Below are 15422 nucleotides of genomic sequence, written 5' to 3'. Positions count from 1 at the left end.
AGTAGTTTTTCTCACATGACTACTCCCGAGTGCTTTTAATAACCTCCACCCAAAGGTATAAGCCAAAAAAAGGGCAGAGGCCTTCCTTAGAGAAAAGGAGGAGCTGCTGGAGCAGTGTTTGGTTCTCAGAGATTGTAAACATTTGACTGAGCTGCACGCTAAACTACTTTCACTTTCATCACAATCCTCCAACTGGTGATAAGAATTCATCTCCACACATTCAGATAACCAAATAACAGCTTCCTTGACTTTAACATCGGCTGTGAAAACTGATATTGTGTGTGTGTGTGTCTGAAACACTTCTATGAAACGTCCTCTGAAGTCCTGGGGCCCGTTCTTCGTACGTCGCTAACTCGGTTAGCTGGATTTGATTGTTGATGATTTGGCATGATCTTGGATTGTTCGGTTCTTGGACGCTCATCCTGGACTTGCTGTCATAGCAACAGGTCCGTAAGCTTGAACCTGCTCGGGAGCAGGCTTACTTTATGTAAACAGGATTAGATTGCGGCTTTATAAGCGGAGGAGATAGGTAAGTCTGTCGCATCTATGTCTTGTCCATTTATACGACAGCAACAAGGTGCAAGAATAATTCGCAGAGCTTTTCAAATGAATCGCGTATTGCGTGATAGACAGGATCCTTTAGCGCAGCACGATAGTGTCATTGTTGAGAGATACCGTTTTTCTCGTGAGGGTGTTATTTACATCATTCATTTGTTGGAACCAAACATTACGTGTTCAACACGGAGGAGCGGGGCTTTAACGACAGCACAGACTGTGTGCGTTGGCCTGAGATTCTTTGCGAGTGGCACTTTCCTTTACACTATTGGAGATGCAGAGAACTTTGTGAAAAGTGCTGTCTGTCGTGCCATTTGCAAAGTTTACCTGGCGCTCAAGCAGTTTTTAGGGGTTTTTGGGGTATTTCCAAGCCACTTAAGACCCCAACTTGTAAAGCAGGATTTTTTTTCTATTGCAGGTACATTTATAATTGATAATGACATGCAATCATGACCATACCAATAAGTATGACTAACAGTATGTGTCCTTCAGGCTTCCCTAACGTTATTGGTGCCATAGACTGCACACACGTCCCCATCAAGACCCCACCAGGCCCCAATGAGGGGGATTTTGTGAACCGAAAGGGGGTTCACAGTGTAAATGTGCAGGTAAATTACTATTACAATTTATAATATTCCTGATAAGTGAAAAAATTGGAATGAAATCAGAAAGTATGCAGTTGACTAAATAAAATCTCTTAGATGGTGTGTGACTGACTCTATGTTCCATATCACCAATGTGGAAGCAAAATGGCCAGGATCAGTGTATGACTCAAGAACTTTCAGACAGTCACATTTATGCACATTATATGAACGTGGTAAGGGAACATACATATCAAGCTCACAGTATTATACACAGTATTATGCTGAGTCTAACAGAACTGGGGCCTCATTTATAAAACTGTGCGTAGGAACCTTACTAAAAGTGTACGTACGCATAAAAGCCAAAAATGGCGTACGCAAAAAAAAAATCAGATTTATAAAACCGTGCGTACGCACACCTGCACGCAATTTTCACTTTAGAAATCACAGCCTACCTGATCATTTGCGCACGCAAAAAAAAATCATTTACCGCCCTTTCTCCGCCCACATTCAACCATATATAGACAATGCAAATTACCTCATTAGCCATGGATATATTAAAGGAGCAAGGAAATTTGTGTTTTTTAAAAACAAAATCATGGCAGCAATGGAGAGCAAGGGCAAGAAGCGAAATTATATATACATATAATTTGCACATTTATTGAATGCACATGTTTGCGATTCACATAAATGAATTAATCTACATATGGAGCCCTTTACATATGGAGCAATATGAGTGCAGTCGATTGCGCCGATTACATTTGGGAAACCGGACATTGCTGCAAATTGCCTTTTGATATTGGCCTGTCCTCCAACAGTGTAAGGAAACTTTATGTATCGATTGGTCATTTGAATAATCCCTTTCAAAACTGCAGGCATTAATGAGTTTAGGGATGGCTGTGAAATCCAAGACCTATGACAAAGTAATAGGAATGGTAAAATCAATAAGGTTTTGCTTAAAAAAAAGGTAAACTTAGTTACCTGTCGCCTATTACCTGCTGATATGTCCCGGTTGCCAAAAATCCTAAAACTGAAAGTACTTGGGTTGGTACCGGGATGGCGCGGTTCCGTGTTGTTGGTCTTTGTAATGCTGGGCCAAGTTCAGCACACAGATCCAAGATCATGGCTCTAGGAAATCTAAAGCGGCTTATTAGCCACTCATCATCATGGGCTAGGAAATCCTCACGGTCCCTGAATACTCTTTCCCTCCGAAGTCTGCCATTGGCATAGTCTTCCAGCAGTGCCAGCGCATCCATCATACAATATGCACTTAAATGTTGCTGCAGTAGGCAATTTATGTTTTCAGCGATCAGATTTAATCATTTACACCTTATCACATTAATCACATAATGAGTGATAGGCCTACATCCATTTAAGAATGGAAGTGAAAGAAATAAAATTTATGTACTTTCAGCATATAGTCCCTTTTATGTCTTTAAACTAAACATGCATGTATGTATCTTTAGGACCCATAATGGTGATTTAATGTTATTAAGTTGGCTTGAGAAAGCCAACTTACTGAAATCCTATGTAAACTTCTTCTTCTTCTTCTTCTTCTACTTTTTCTTATTCTTCTGAACCAAAATTTTTCAACTGTAAATCCTCCTAGAGCTTTAACTCTTCAAACTCCAAACTCGGGTCAGACCTTCAGACTGTTCTGACTTGGTGTGCTATATCTTTTCAAACTGATTTGATTAAAAATTAATATTAAAAATCATAAAAATCCCATAGACTTACATTGCAGAGTGCTCAAATTGAGTCAAAACTACGGTGGGCCATTAGTGTACAAGCCAAAAACTAAAATCTAAAAACTCTATCTGTCTGTCTGTCTGTCTGTCATCTATCTATCTAATCTATCTATCTTTCAAACTAACTTATCTTTCTTTCTTACTAATCTATCTATCTATCTATCTATCTATCTATCTATCTATCTATCTATCTATCTATCTATCTATCTATCTATCTATCTATCTATCTATCTATCTATCTATCTATCTATCTATCTATCTATCTATCTTTCTATCTAACTAACTTATCTATCTTTCTTTCTTACTAATCCATCTATCTATCAAACTTTAACCTACTTTAAACATCAAACTACTTTAAACTTCTTCAAACTCTCTTGTCCGGCTTTCTCAAGCCAACTTAAAGTTTGTCTCAACAAACTTTTTTTCTAGTTTGTATTTTTTGTTGTAACCGGGACCTATGAGCAACTTGTAAATATTGTAAATATAGAAATATGTCAAACTTAATTTTGCCATTTTGCAAAGGGTTAATTCCCTTTATCCACAGTCAGTTCCTCAACTCACCATCAGTGTCGCCAAACTGCTTTGTCTTCAAAATGTGCGTACGCATGGGTCAGAGTTTGCGTGGAGGTGCGCATATTTTCACGTTAAGTTTTTCTTTATAAATCCCACCTTTTGCGCAGGAACTGGCGCACGCATGTTTTCAGCCCCGTTTTGTGCGTACGCAAGCTTTATAAATGAGGCCCCTGGCATTTTTCCATTATACAGGGGATTTTGAGACCGGGGATTTTGAGACAGGGGCTATGCCTGCAGGCAGTATTTTATGACACCCTTCCCTGAGCCAAACCCTGGACCACAAACCTGTTACAATGCAGCTCTAGCCAGGACAAGCATTGAAATGACCTTTGGGCAACTAAAGGGAAGATTTCAGTGTCGGAGAGTTGCACCTGACAGGGCCTGTGACATAATTGTTGCATGTGCCATATTGCATAACATTGCCACTATCAGAAAGGAGAGGACTTCTGTGGTGGGGGTGCAGCCTGATGATGGCCAGTGCACTTGGACCAACCTAGTGGCAGAGCTGCATGGGACAGAATTGTGGAACACCATTTTTGAATATAATAAAAGACAAGACAAATATACTTAGTTCCTTGAGTTTTATTGAAAATATTCTTTATAAAGAAAAGCCAGCAAGTCATCTTTTGCCTGCAATAAGATATAGTTATCTTAAGTCAGAAATACTATGATGTGTGATAGTGTATTAGCACTTGCTCTGAAGGTCCTTTTGAAGCATCTCTATCTCCAGTGCAATTTTTCTCTTTTTCAAGATGTCGAGTTCTATTTCTCCTCTTAATTTCTCTTTTTTTCAACTCAAAATACTAAATTTTCTGTTTAAGATGCCGTTTATATAGGGTACAGATGTCACCCTGTGTATTTTTGTGAAAAAAGGGTCAAAACATGCCTCATGCAACAAAACACTGCCCACCTCTGTATCAGTTCGTTGTGCAGAATGTTCTGTAGGCCTTTCTCTAGGTGTGGACTCCTGCAACTCATGTTGCAGACAGAAAGAATAGGAACACAAGTATATACATATTAGGGTAAAGTTATTTATGCACTTGCATGTTCTTCCTCCAAAGGACAGTCATCTGAGAGGGTTTCTTCACCGTCCTGTGCAATGGAAATAAATGGGTATTACAAAGTGTTGGACTCTTCCCTTTTGATGTAAAAAAAACACAACTTACTGCATATGCTTCAGCCACCACTTGTCACTTGGGAAATAATGTCATTACAATTAACTACACTGTTAAAAAAAGAATGTGATACATTACTCGTGGCAACATATTTTAAATGAACTAAAAGTTTAGAAGTTTTCACTTGCACAAACATTTGAAATGACTGTACCAGCCATTTGGATTATACTTCATTTAATGCAGCAACAAACCATTTTACAGTATACAAGAGAATTGAAAGCTCATTTAGCCTAACAGTAATGAAAGTGTTGCTGCTACTGGTCCCTGGCTTTGGGTATAAGGAAGAGCTGCCCCCAGGGATGCCCTCCACAATGAGTCGGTTTGAATTCAACCCAAGGGCCAGCTCTTCTGCTGGGGTATATTGTGTGGGTGCAGGACCACCACCTGTAATCTTTCAGCCTTTTTCTTGGTGGCTGTCATAAATAGACACATCATTTAACAGTTGCTTTTAAAATAAGGACTGTATATAAAGTAAAGGCTACCATTTTGTAGAATATTCTTGTACTTCACATTTACTTGTTCCCATGTTCTAGTGGGTCCCGTGGTGGCTCTGACATAAGTAAATATGAAATAAATAAAAAATACATACTGTAGAAAGTGATAGAAACATCTAACATGGACACCACTTACGCATTTAATTTGTTTGAATGAAATGTTCAAATTGGGCATAACCTTCCATTAAAAGCTCTTGTTCTGCTTGGGACAACAGGTGTGTTCGAAGAACCCAATTAGCCGGATCATGATTAGCACGATGATATTATCTTGGATGTGTCTTTTGATCTCGGATGTAATAAGCGACGTACTAAGAATGGACCCCTGCTCGTCTCCGGGTTAATCTGCTTGTTTTATTATCCAACTCGGGTCCAATATATAAAAGGCAAAACTAACGCTTCTGTTATTCCGTCCGGTGTCATTTCCCTCGCCATAGTAGAAGAACAGGGGAGTCGTTGCCATAGCAGGGGGAAAAACACATCTTTAACAGATTGACGTTTGCACATGCACTAGGGTCCGTGTATATTTTGGTAATTAGTTTTTCAGTTTGAAAAAGATCAGACTGGAGTGAGAAAACAACGTTTTAGTTTTCCATTCATTAAAAAAAACTGAAAACAAGAACACGGATGACTTTGTTTTTTTTATCCGTTAAGTTGAAAATAAAATCACAACAGCCTGGGAAGAGGAAGCTCGCTGATATGGTGTGGGTGGGACATCTTCATAACCAATCACGACAGACTGCGTCCACGTTTTGAAAACATCCAAAGAATCGCAGCTTCAACACATGCCTATAAAAAGTGAATTCAGAAAAACTCTAAAGTGGTATTTGAAATGGTCTTTTAGTCCCGGCTGTATGTTTAATATTTAAAATCATTCCTGCCATGATGTTTCGATGGTTTTGTGGGAATGACTCAAACGCTTGCAGTGTAATAAACATAAAACACACACAGACATAAAATCATGGTTTATTCATGACATTACCCGTGCATTGCAAAACTGAAGAAAGAAATCATCATTACAATAAACTCAATTCATGTTATCTTTCTACTGCTTTAAGTCATTATTCATATATAAATTCACTTTCTACAATATATACATAGCTGACAGCAAAGTCTGTGTAGAGCTCCAGTCAAGTGCGCAATATACAGACAGATTAGAGAATAAATACACATTCATTTTGAACTACCCCCAAAAGTACTACTGTCAGTTAATCTGGACAAACCAAATAAAACAGCCAAGTGCATTGCATTACATGATCATATAAATATCAAGTGGTTACATTTACAAAAAGCAATGATGTCATTGCTATTAATGAGCATCCTAATGTTGCTGTCAGTTCTCACAGAAGATAGAAAACATCTCAATATACGAGAGAAAATCCTGTCTTTGATCACACTTCCCCTAGTTCCTCTCATTACTGTTGTCATGATTTATTTATCTCATTTTCAATACATGAATACAATGTGAATCCGCATCAATTAAAAAGCATTAAAACAAATGCTAGCAAGACGTATAAATACATTCGAATTTACATACAGACATTGGTTTTGAGAACTGCAAATTTTCAACAGCCTGGTACAACTCTATCCATCTGGGATGATCTTTGCAACAACAAATACATGACATGAAATCATTTCTCTTTCATTCTTTCAGAGCTTTACATGAGAGTCCGTGAGATGAAGTACGGTGTGTGTGTAAACATCAGCTTGACAGCTGAACTTGTGCCCTGTGATCAATGGAACAGTCAAACATCACTGACCTCAGTCCAGTTCAAGCTGACACAGCCGCGTGAAGCTCCTCTAGTGTATACATCTCATTTCCATCTGCATCATACGGCTGAAGAAGAGTGTTGTCTGGAGCATCCGAGCCGAACACCGATCTTAACTCCTCGTACGTCAAACCATCGCACCAATGACCCTCAAGACACAGCACTCTCTCCAGATCTGAGACAAACAGGGCAACAAAAATCACTCGCATTTCATTTCAAATCAAAATAAACTCGAATGATGTCTGCTTTGAAGACTATCATGGTTGTTTTGCGCCGCTCTCAGATCTAAATGCTGTAATGTGGAAAAACAGCTTTGAGAAAAATGAGAGAGAGACAAAACCTTATAGCACCGGTCATATTTATGATCCGTGGCCCCATTTATTACAGTTGTTATTGTTTGATTGTATTGTGACAGCAGGCACATTTTTTTTATCTGGAATAATGGGTGGATGAATCATGTTTGATTAATCGGCAGGAGGAATAACATGGATGGAACATTAGCAAGGAGGATTGTATGCATCAGTCAGGGGCGAGGGGAAGGCTTCTAACTACTCTGTAAACACCGCAGTACTGCGCAACTTTGTTTCTATGCGTGGACACACCGCATGGTCTGTGAACGATGCATCTGCACTGTAGGCCTGTAGCGATGCGTCGATGATGTCAAATTTTAGCCTCGACGCTTCGCCAAACACACACGTGGGAGACCAAAACATTGAACAGACACGGAACAGCAACCTCTTCACATAATATCGAACAAAGCCCCAATGAAAGAAAAAAAGTCTGGTATCGAACCTACAACCTTGGAATTACTCGATCCACTGAACTACAGGAAAGCTGTATGCGTGCTGAGATGCATGCATCTTTGATTATGCAAGTAGAGTTCACGGAGCAATAAGCGATACGTTATATAGGAGCAATAATACAATAGGTGCTAATACAAAGTTATTAATTTCAACAAAAGCCAGAACAATATCTGTTGAGAGTTTTTTCTTCTCTCTTTTCTCTGTCAAGTATTCACAGAAGAGTTGGTTTTAAGTAGTTTTTTGAAGGTTGTGAGAGATGTGGTTGGCCGAACTGAGTTAGGAAGAATGTTCCACAAGGAAGGAGTTGTGAAGGAGAATGACCGGGAAAGCCATTTACTGCCCTTATGAGAAGACAACACAAGCCGCCGCTGGTTTGCTGAACGCAGGGTTCTTGATGGGGTGTAGGAGTGTAGTAGGGTGTGAAAGTATGTCGGTGCAGATCCTGTGATAGTCCTGTATGCAAACATCAGTGACTTGAATCTGATATAGGCTTCAACTGGTAGCCAGTGGAGAGAGATGAAAATGAGTGTCACATGAGACCCTTTGGGCTGTTGGAAGACATTTACATTTACATTTATTCATTTGGCAGACGCGACTTACAAGTAGTTTTTTTTTTTACAGTGACACATTACTGCAGAGCAATCAGGGTTAAGGTGCCTTGCTCAAGGGCCCTTCAGTCATGACCTGCTGGCACTGAGATTAGAACCGGCAACCTTCTGATCACAAGCCCAACTCTCTAACCACCAGGCCACAGCAGACGGGGCGTGTTGCTGCGTTCTGAACCAGCTGGAGTGGTTTGACAGCCTTTGCAGAAAGAACAGCAAGGAGAGCATTGCAGTAGTCCAACCATGGCAAGCCAAAATAAATAGCCTGTTCAGGCATCAACCGACTAGTGATTAGAGAAACAAGTGCATTCGTGGATGTGACAAGACATCCATTCTAAGAGATATATTATATGAGGCCATTTTATATACGAGAAAAAAACGAGTCGTCTTCTGTGGCTGTGGCGCGTGTGCTTGGTCACGTGACTTGCGGGGCTTGTGCAGTATGGAGACGGAGGAAATGGATGCAGAGCAGACCGACACTGAACTAGGGCCCAGAAAAATGCAACCTCTGTTATTTGGCGATATTTTAGTTTCAGGATATCAGAGACGGAGCAGAGAGAGGTACTGTGCAGAATTACCAAAACTAAAGTTGTAAATAAAGTACTAAACAGAATGTTTTAGAAAGAGGATTCAACCAGTTGGTTGACTACCAACCATTTAAAGTAACAACAAAGATTATAGAGGTTTCAGTTTTACAGAGTGAACCACACATTTATAGGGCTGTAGTCAACCAAAGAAATGCTTAGTCGACCAAAGTCCTGTCCTGCGCAGCGATCAGTCGACTAAAAAAAAAAAAAAAAAAAAAAAAAAAAAAAAAGCGATGTTTTGCATTTTGATTGAACATTTATTAAACAATCGTCATAGAACATTTATAAAACAACAACGAAAAGACATCAATAATACATAAAACTATAATAATAATACAATTCTTTGAAAATTAAGTGATTTTTTTTAAATAGCCGAAATTAAAGTATTTAAAGTTGGGGATGAAACATAGGCTAAAAAAAATAGGCAACTGGTCGACCAATGAGAATGTCAGTCGACCAAGACGGCATCGACCGATTAGTCGACTAAACGACTAAAGTTGACAGCCCTACACATTTATATCCAGTTTCTTTTTCTAAAGAGTTCATGTTACAATCTGCTTAAATGTCTGTTTGTTGGGATTATTTTCCTAAAAATGTGTTCAGTCGTATTTATGTTCTATTTGCTTAATGTACCTGTACTGTTGAGGATATATATATTTTAAGTTAATTTAATTCAGTAATGCAAAAATGTTATTTAATATTAGAACATTTTATTTTAACTTGAAAACTTTGTGCAATTCTAGTTCTTGTTGCTAGTTTGAACTGTATATCTCAGTTGAGAAATACAAATTTAAGCATTTTCAGTTATCTGTGTGTGCATTTTCCTTTATAGCAACCATGTTGACTCATTATCCCCAGTTTATCATATCGTACATCACAATTTTTACCTCAATAATCGCAATGTGACCTTTTCCTCAAAAATGAAAATGTGCTTCATTAACAGTGCAGGTTGGTCAGGCTGAAACTACAGTCTGAAAGATGTATTTAAATGCTTTTTGTCAAAAGCCATGTTTTCATATAAGATAAGACATAACAACAACACTCTCTATTTGCAATAAAACAGTAACAAGAGGCACATATGATGTTTAATTGCATGTTTTAGTAATGGATTATTTGTTTTTGCACATTGATGCAGCAGTCATTCTCATCTGAACCACGATCCATGGTAAAAGCGATTATTTTCAACAGTCCTAGTGGAATGACAATTCCCAGTGTGAAATGACAATGGCCATGCGCTGTTAACGCTGCACATATGACCCGCTCTCGCAACCAGTGTCAAACCGGTGTAAGACTTCATATGCAACATGCAACAATACCAATGTGAAACAAAACTGAGTGGCATGGGGCAAGTTTTGAAGCTTTAGAATCACGATGCTACCGTGGCATCGGTACAACATGCAGTGGGCATATAGACAAAAGCAGTGGGCAAAGAAATGAACCCTTAAAGAAAATCCTAGAATTCACTTTGGTTTATCTTCTATATCTGATATGTGGTGTCGAAGAGAATGAAACAGGTTTATGCAGCTTTATGATTAAGGAATGGGTCAAAGAATAATAAACCGAATCAGTAATGCGATCCTGCTTAACGTAATGGTGTTCAATAGCCAGTTTCTAGTGAATAAAACAAATCCAACGCAGGATGATTTCCCGAACAAATTCACACGTATTGAATGTAAGGAATGACAGCACACCTTTCACAGAGTTGATCCCAGGAAAAAGTGCTGTCTTCCGGGTAGATCTCCGTCCTCTTTTATGACGTTTGTGAGAGAGAAATCTCGGACGACGAGATGGGGAGTAACCTGTAATGACATGAATCAATGCATCATGTCCTTATGAAACATTAGCCAGACATGAACATGAGCGTGTTGAGTAACAAGTACACACCGTTGTTTCTAGAGTCATCTTCTCCAGTATGAAGTTTCTGGTCAGCAGCTGCTGGACGGTTCTGTGTGATGTGAAGAACAGTCAGTTAGTGTCAGTGACGGCATATGATTCTGTTGTTTAAAGGAGCATTCGGTGATTTTAGTGGCATCTAGCGGTGAGGTTGTGAATTGCAACCAACAGCTCACTCCCCTCCCTTTCAAAGCACTACTGTGGCTGACACAGAACTAAAATGTCGTAGCGGTTCCTCTTTGTTGCAGATGTAGCTAACGTATTTACGAAACGCGCTCTGTAGAGCAGTTTGTCTGTTAGGGCTACAGTGGAATCAACATGACCAATTCCATGCAAGGAGACTGTACATAGAAATAGCTCATTCTAAAAGAATAAAAGCATAACGCTTCATTATGTAAGGTCTCAATACACCTCTAAAAACATAGTTCTGGATATTATATTGCGTTTCTGTCAATGGATCCACCCAAAAAACGACACACTGGACCTTCAAGCATTATTTGTGATCTTACATCATCAGTTGCGGCGCTCTGCTGTAATGCGGACATCCATCTGGTGAGATTGGAGAGCATAAAGTGAATACTCTGAATCTGTTCACTGGCCCAGGACTCATGAAGCAGTTGAGTGCTGTTTAACTCCTGCAGGCCGTCCTGAACATCCTGCATGTCCTGTAACATCCACAGCCAGCCAATCAATTCTCCCTGTTCAGTCTAACACATGTGTAACTCTGTACATCAAGTCTCTGATCTCATGTTACCTGTTTAAAGACAAAACAGCCAGTGTTGTTTTCTTGCCAACCGTGTGACGTTCGCACTTCATCCTTCGGTCAAAAAGCAAGAAATTCAATGAGCGCTTGACATATACACATACAGCTTCAAGTATTACAGTTCACTGGAAAATGAAAATGTTCTTGTGCAGGTTTTGTTTGCCTTCATGAGTTGTCGATATATATCACATCAGGAGCCGATTATGTTGGTGTTGTCTGTACACGCGACTTCTTAAAGTCATTTATGAATCACCTTCAACTCGCCTTTACTGTTTTACTGAAGAAATGCTGCGTTCACCTCGCTTCTTAATTTGACTAGTTCCAAAATGGGAATTATGTGATTCTACAGTGCAAACTGTAGTTACAATGTCAAATAAAATATTCAGTGAACTAATGCTTCATAATCATTAAAGTGCACAAATCACGAGCAGCTTCACATGATTAAACATCACAGTTGCATCAATAAAATGTGAAAGGAAATGATTGTCTACAGTTTTTTCTTTGAGTTGATCTCTTCTTCTCTCTTCCGCAGCAGACTGTAGAAGTGTGACGTCATGTTGAACACTAGTGAGGGTGCTGCCGATAGTAGCCACACTCTACAGAAAGAGAGAGAGAGAGAAATTAGTCAACATGAAACAATGTTATGACATTTGCGATTGGTCTGAAGGAATCAAACCTTCTGGAGCTCCTCGACGGCTCTTGGAAGAGCGAGAAGATCTGCTGCTGATTTAATGTTTGTCTTCAGGTGATTGACGGCAGAATCAATCGCACTCAGCTACACCAGAAAAACATCAACGTCATATCACTGATACACAAAACAAGTATTCCACAGAATGAAAAGACACTACATGGTTTTCATGTTCTTTAAATCAACAACATGGAACCCACTTGGTCTAGTGTTGTGTCTGATGTGAAGAAAAGTGAGCAGTTGTACACAAACCTTCTGACTGATTTCTGTCACATTAGACCAGAGTTTAGTCAAACTTCTCTCGCCGCTCTCGAAATCAGACAGTTTTCTCTCTTTCTCCTTCAGATCTTCACTCAGCTTCACGATCTCATGTGAGGAAAGTTTCTGGCTGTTTTCCACTGTGACGGAGGAGAACAAGCATGAACGAGGAGGTTTCCACAACACACCAGAATATGACACTTGTGTGTGTGTGTGTGTGTGTGTGTGTGTGTGTGTGTGTGTGTGTGTGTGTGTGTGTGTGTGAGACATGAACTCACTCATGCGGATCTTCTCTTTCATCAAGTCCAGATCCTGTTTGAGAGAAATCTGCATCCATATGAGACCAGCACACGCCATAACACATGCCGCCAGAACGATGAAGATAAACAGAGGGTAACAGAGCGAACAACACTGCACTGAACCCCTGTAAACACACACACACACACACAGCGTCGTCATCATCATCATACACAAACACACTCTGGCAGAACGACGAGGACACACACACACACAAACACACGCTGGCAGAACGACGAGGACACACACACACACACACAAACACACACACACACACACACTCTGGCAGAACGACGAGGACACACACACACACACACACACACACACAAACACACGCTGGCTGAACGACGAGGACACACACACACACAGTCACTCACGAGGGCAGCAGGCCGGTTCTGGTGAACTCCTGCTCCTCTGAACTGGCCTCAGATTCGGAGTCTGGCGGCTCGGTTCGCAGTAATCTGTGTCCGCACGTCTGTTTGTTTTTCTTTCTGCTGCTGTCACTCAATCCGATCAGAGCGTTCAGTTCCTTTCTCTTCTTCATCTTCTTCTGAGGAGTCATTGCTGTAGATTGTAACTGGACGAGCACCTTTAAATGACCACCGATGTGGTCAGATCCTGTAAAACCGGCGCATTAACCGGCTTAGCTTCAACTTTAGCATGTGTTAGCATTCGACGTGACACAAACATAATACACGGCCATGAAATGACACAGAACCAACAGAGCTCAACCGTAAAACGAATTTAAAACGCCAAACGATCGGCGTGTTCAGGCTTTTAAAACCGATCGAGAACTTCTGTCGATCTTCGGCTACAGCTAATGGGAGACATCGCTGACAGGACAGTAGCAACGGAAGTCACAACTAAGTTAGTTCCGGTCAGTCGTCACGAGCCGGTTACGCACATACCCAAAATTTAAAATAAACTTACAAGTAAATTGGATTCTGAATAAAAAAATCCTAATCAAATAAAACTAAGTCAAATCTTCCCGGATCGATCTTGAAGTATCGATACTTCCGATAATGAGGTTATATCTAAAAGGATCGATCCGAACATACAGATGATCTGATTTATTTCCTAATGTCGCTATATATAATTTATAAATATAATTTATAACACTTATATAATGAAGAAAAACTATTTCCGGGACTCATTGTTTTGCTCCTCCCTTGTCCTGCTGTGTTTTACATTGCGCTGTCACGTGACTCAGCAGGCGGCGAATAGAAGAGGAGCATCAAGTCCCCTGCGGACCTTTGCGGGTTTATTCTTTATTAGGGCTCGAGCGCGCAGCGTTACAAACCTACCCAGATAGCAAACAACATCTGGCCCAGTTGTGGGCCACATCTCCGAAATTCTTCTTGCTTAAAATAAGAAAATACTCAAATAGGTGAAATTGATTAAATATCAAAATCTGACAATGACAATAATTTATATTATATCATAATTTATCATATAAATAACAAATTATACAAAATATTAGTTATGTATCATAGGTTATTTCTTATAATACATTGAAAAATTATATATAAAAATGCCAGTACAGTTACTTTGGAACAATTATATAGTAAAATCATACATATATTTTTTTGGACTGATAAAAATCTAATAGAAATCATTCTGAGCCCAACAACCAGAACAGGAGACGGGAAAAGATGGGGGATAATACAATGAAAACTGTTTGTTTTGCTGAACAAAAAGCTAAATATTTTAAATTATGTTTGTAAATGAACAGTCAGCAAATGAACAAAAACATTTGGAAGGGTCCAGAAACCCTTTAGGGTCAGTAAAGGATGACAGTTATTTGGGTGAGCTGTCCCTTTAAATCTTCTCTCTTGCCCGACGACCTCCATCTCTGTCTGTGGCAAGCTGCAGCCATCTCTTGACCCAATGCTCAACCTCTTGGTCTGTAGAAGTTGCCACTAGTCTATTTCGTCTGACTGCAGCTACGACACATGTGAACAGTAATTATTAGGCCTATTTATTTAAAATCTAACATTAATAGGGTAAACATTTTAGATCACACCAATCAACATTGATAAATCATAGAAGCTATTTTCATAAAGACTTACCATTGATTACAGTTTTTAAAGTGGTGTCCTTGAATGCCGCCTTGCCATTAATACCCCTCCAGTTTGTCTGACGGGCTATATCGTTTGTTAGCAGGAAGCTCATGATTCTCCAGAAGCTGTCTTTGATGGTGGTGCCACCTCTCAAGGCTAAGGTGTTTATCTGTTAAATTAAAAGTTATGGAGAAATGAGGAAACAAGTCAAATCTTTGATAAGAATATAAAAAAACCTGTGAGCTTTTTCCTGTTGAAATGACAGGAGTTCAATGTGAAGGGATTAATTGAAGTGCTATGCGTATCGAAAGTAAATGTCCTTTGTCAAAGCATGTTTAACTGTCACATATCTTATGCCTCTAAAGCAACCCACTGAATACACTGACTAGCTCCCAGTATTAAGAGCTTTTTAGTAACAAAACATATAGAAATGAAATAACTGAACTAACAAAAAAGACAGACACAAAGTTTTTTATTTAACACTCAAATTACTACCTTAAACTCTTTTTAGCACTTTTTTACAACTTTAAAGGTTCTTTTTCAAAGAGACATTGAAGGCTTATGATATGGTTTAAT

The 15422-nt window shown here is 39.4% G+C and overlaps 1 protein-coding gene across 2 annotated transcripts; it reads right to left on the bottom strand.

Annotated features, from left to right (window-relative positions):
- Positions 1-4026: 4026 nt before the first annotated feature.
- efcab14 (EF-hand calcium binding domain 14) lies at positions 4027-13962 on the bottom strand. 2 transcript variants are annotated; one of them, XM_079453828.1, is made up of 11 exons: positions 13164-13962; positions 12768-12913; positions 12484-12629; positions 12220-12318; positions 12035-12139; positions 11535-11597; positions 11290-11445; positions 10772-10832; positions 10579-10686; positions 6884-7067; positions 4027-4549 (listed from the first exon to the last, which is right to left on the bottom strand). In XM_079453828.1, the coding sequence occupies exons 1-10, from the start codon at positions 13346-13348 to the stop codon at positions 6895-6897; spliced, it is 1242 nt and encodes a 413-aa protein (XP_079309954.1). In that variant the 5' UTR covers positions 13349-13962; the 3' UTR covers positions 4027-4549; positions 6884-6894. The 2 variants fall into 2 exon arrangements, with proteins under 2 accessions (XP_079309954.1, XP_079309953.1); XM_079453827.1 differs by lacking the exon at positions 4027-4549 and having other exon boundaries at positions 6074-7067.
- Between the last annotated feature and the right edge of the window lie 1460 nt (positions 13963-15422).

This window comes from Barbatula barbatula (genome assembly GCF_947034865.1).
Source record: "Barbatula barbatula genome assembly, chromosome: 3".
Taxonomy (NCBI): Eukaryota; Metazoa; Chordata; class Actinopteri; order Cypriniformes; family Nemacheilidae; genus Barbatula; species Barbatula barbatula.
The sequence above is the reverse complement of the archived record's forward strand: the minus strand, read 5'-3'. Positions and strand labels throughout refer to the sequence as shown.

Bases quoted from the DNA above. Each gene is read 5' to 3' on its own strand.
- efcab14 (XM_079453828.1), bottom strand. From the start codon at position 13,348: ATGACTCCTCAGAAGAAGATGAAGAAGAGAAAGGAACTGAACGCTCTG. The intron at 12,319-12,483 runs GTTTGTGTACAA...TTTCTGGTGTAG, and splicing joins TGACAGAAATCAGTCAGAAG to CTGAGTGCGATTGATTCTGC. The intron at 12,140-12,219 runs GTTTGATTCCTT...CTCTTTCTGTAG, and splicing joins CCGTCGAGGAGCTCCAGAAG to AGTGTGGCTACTATCGGCAG.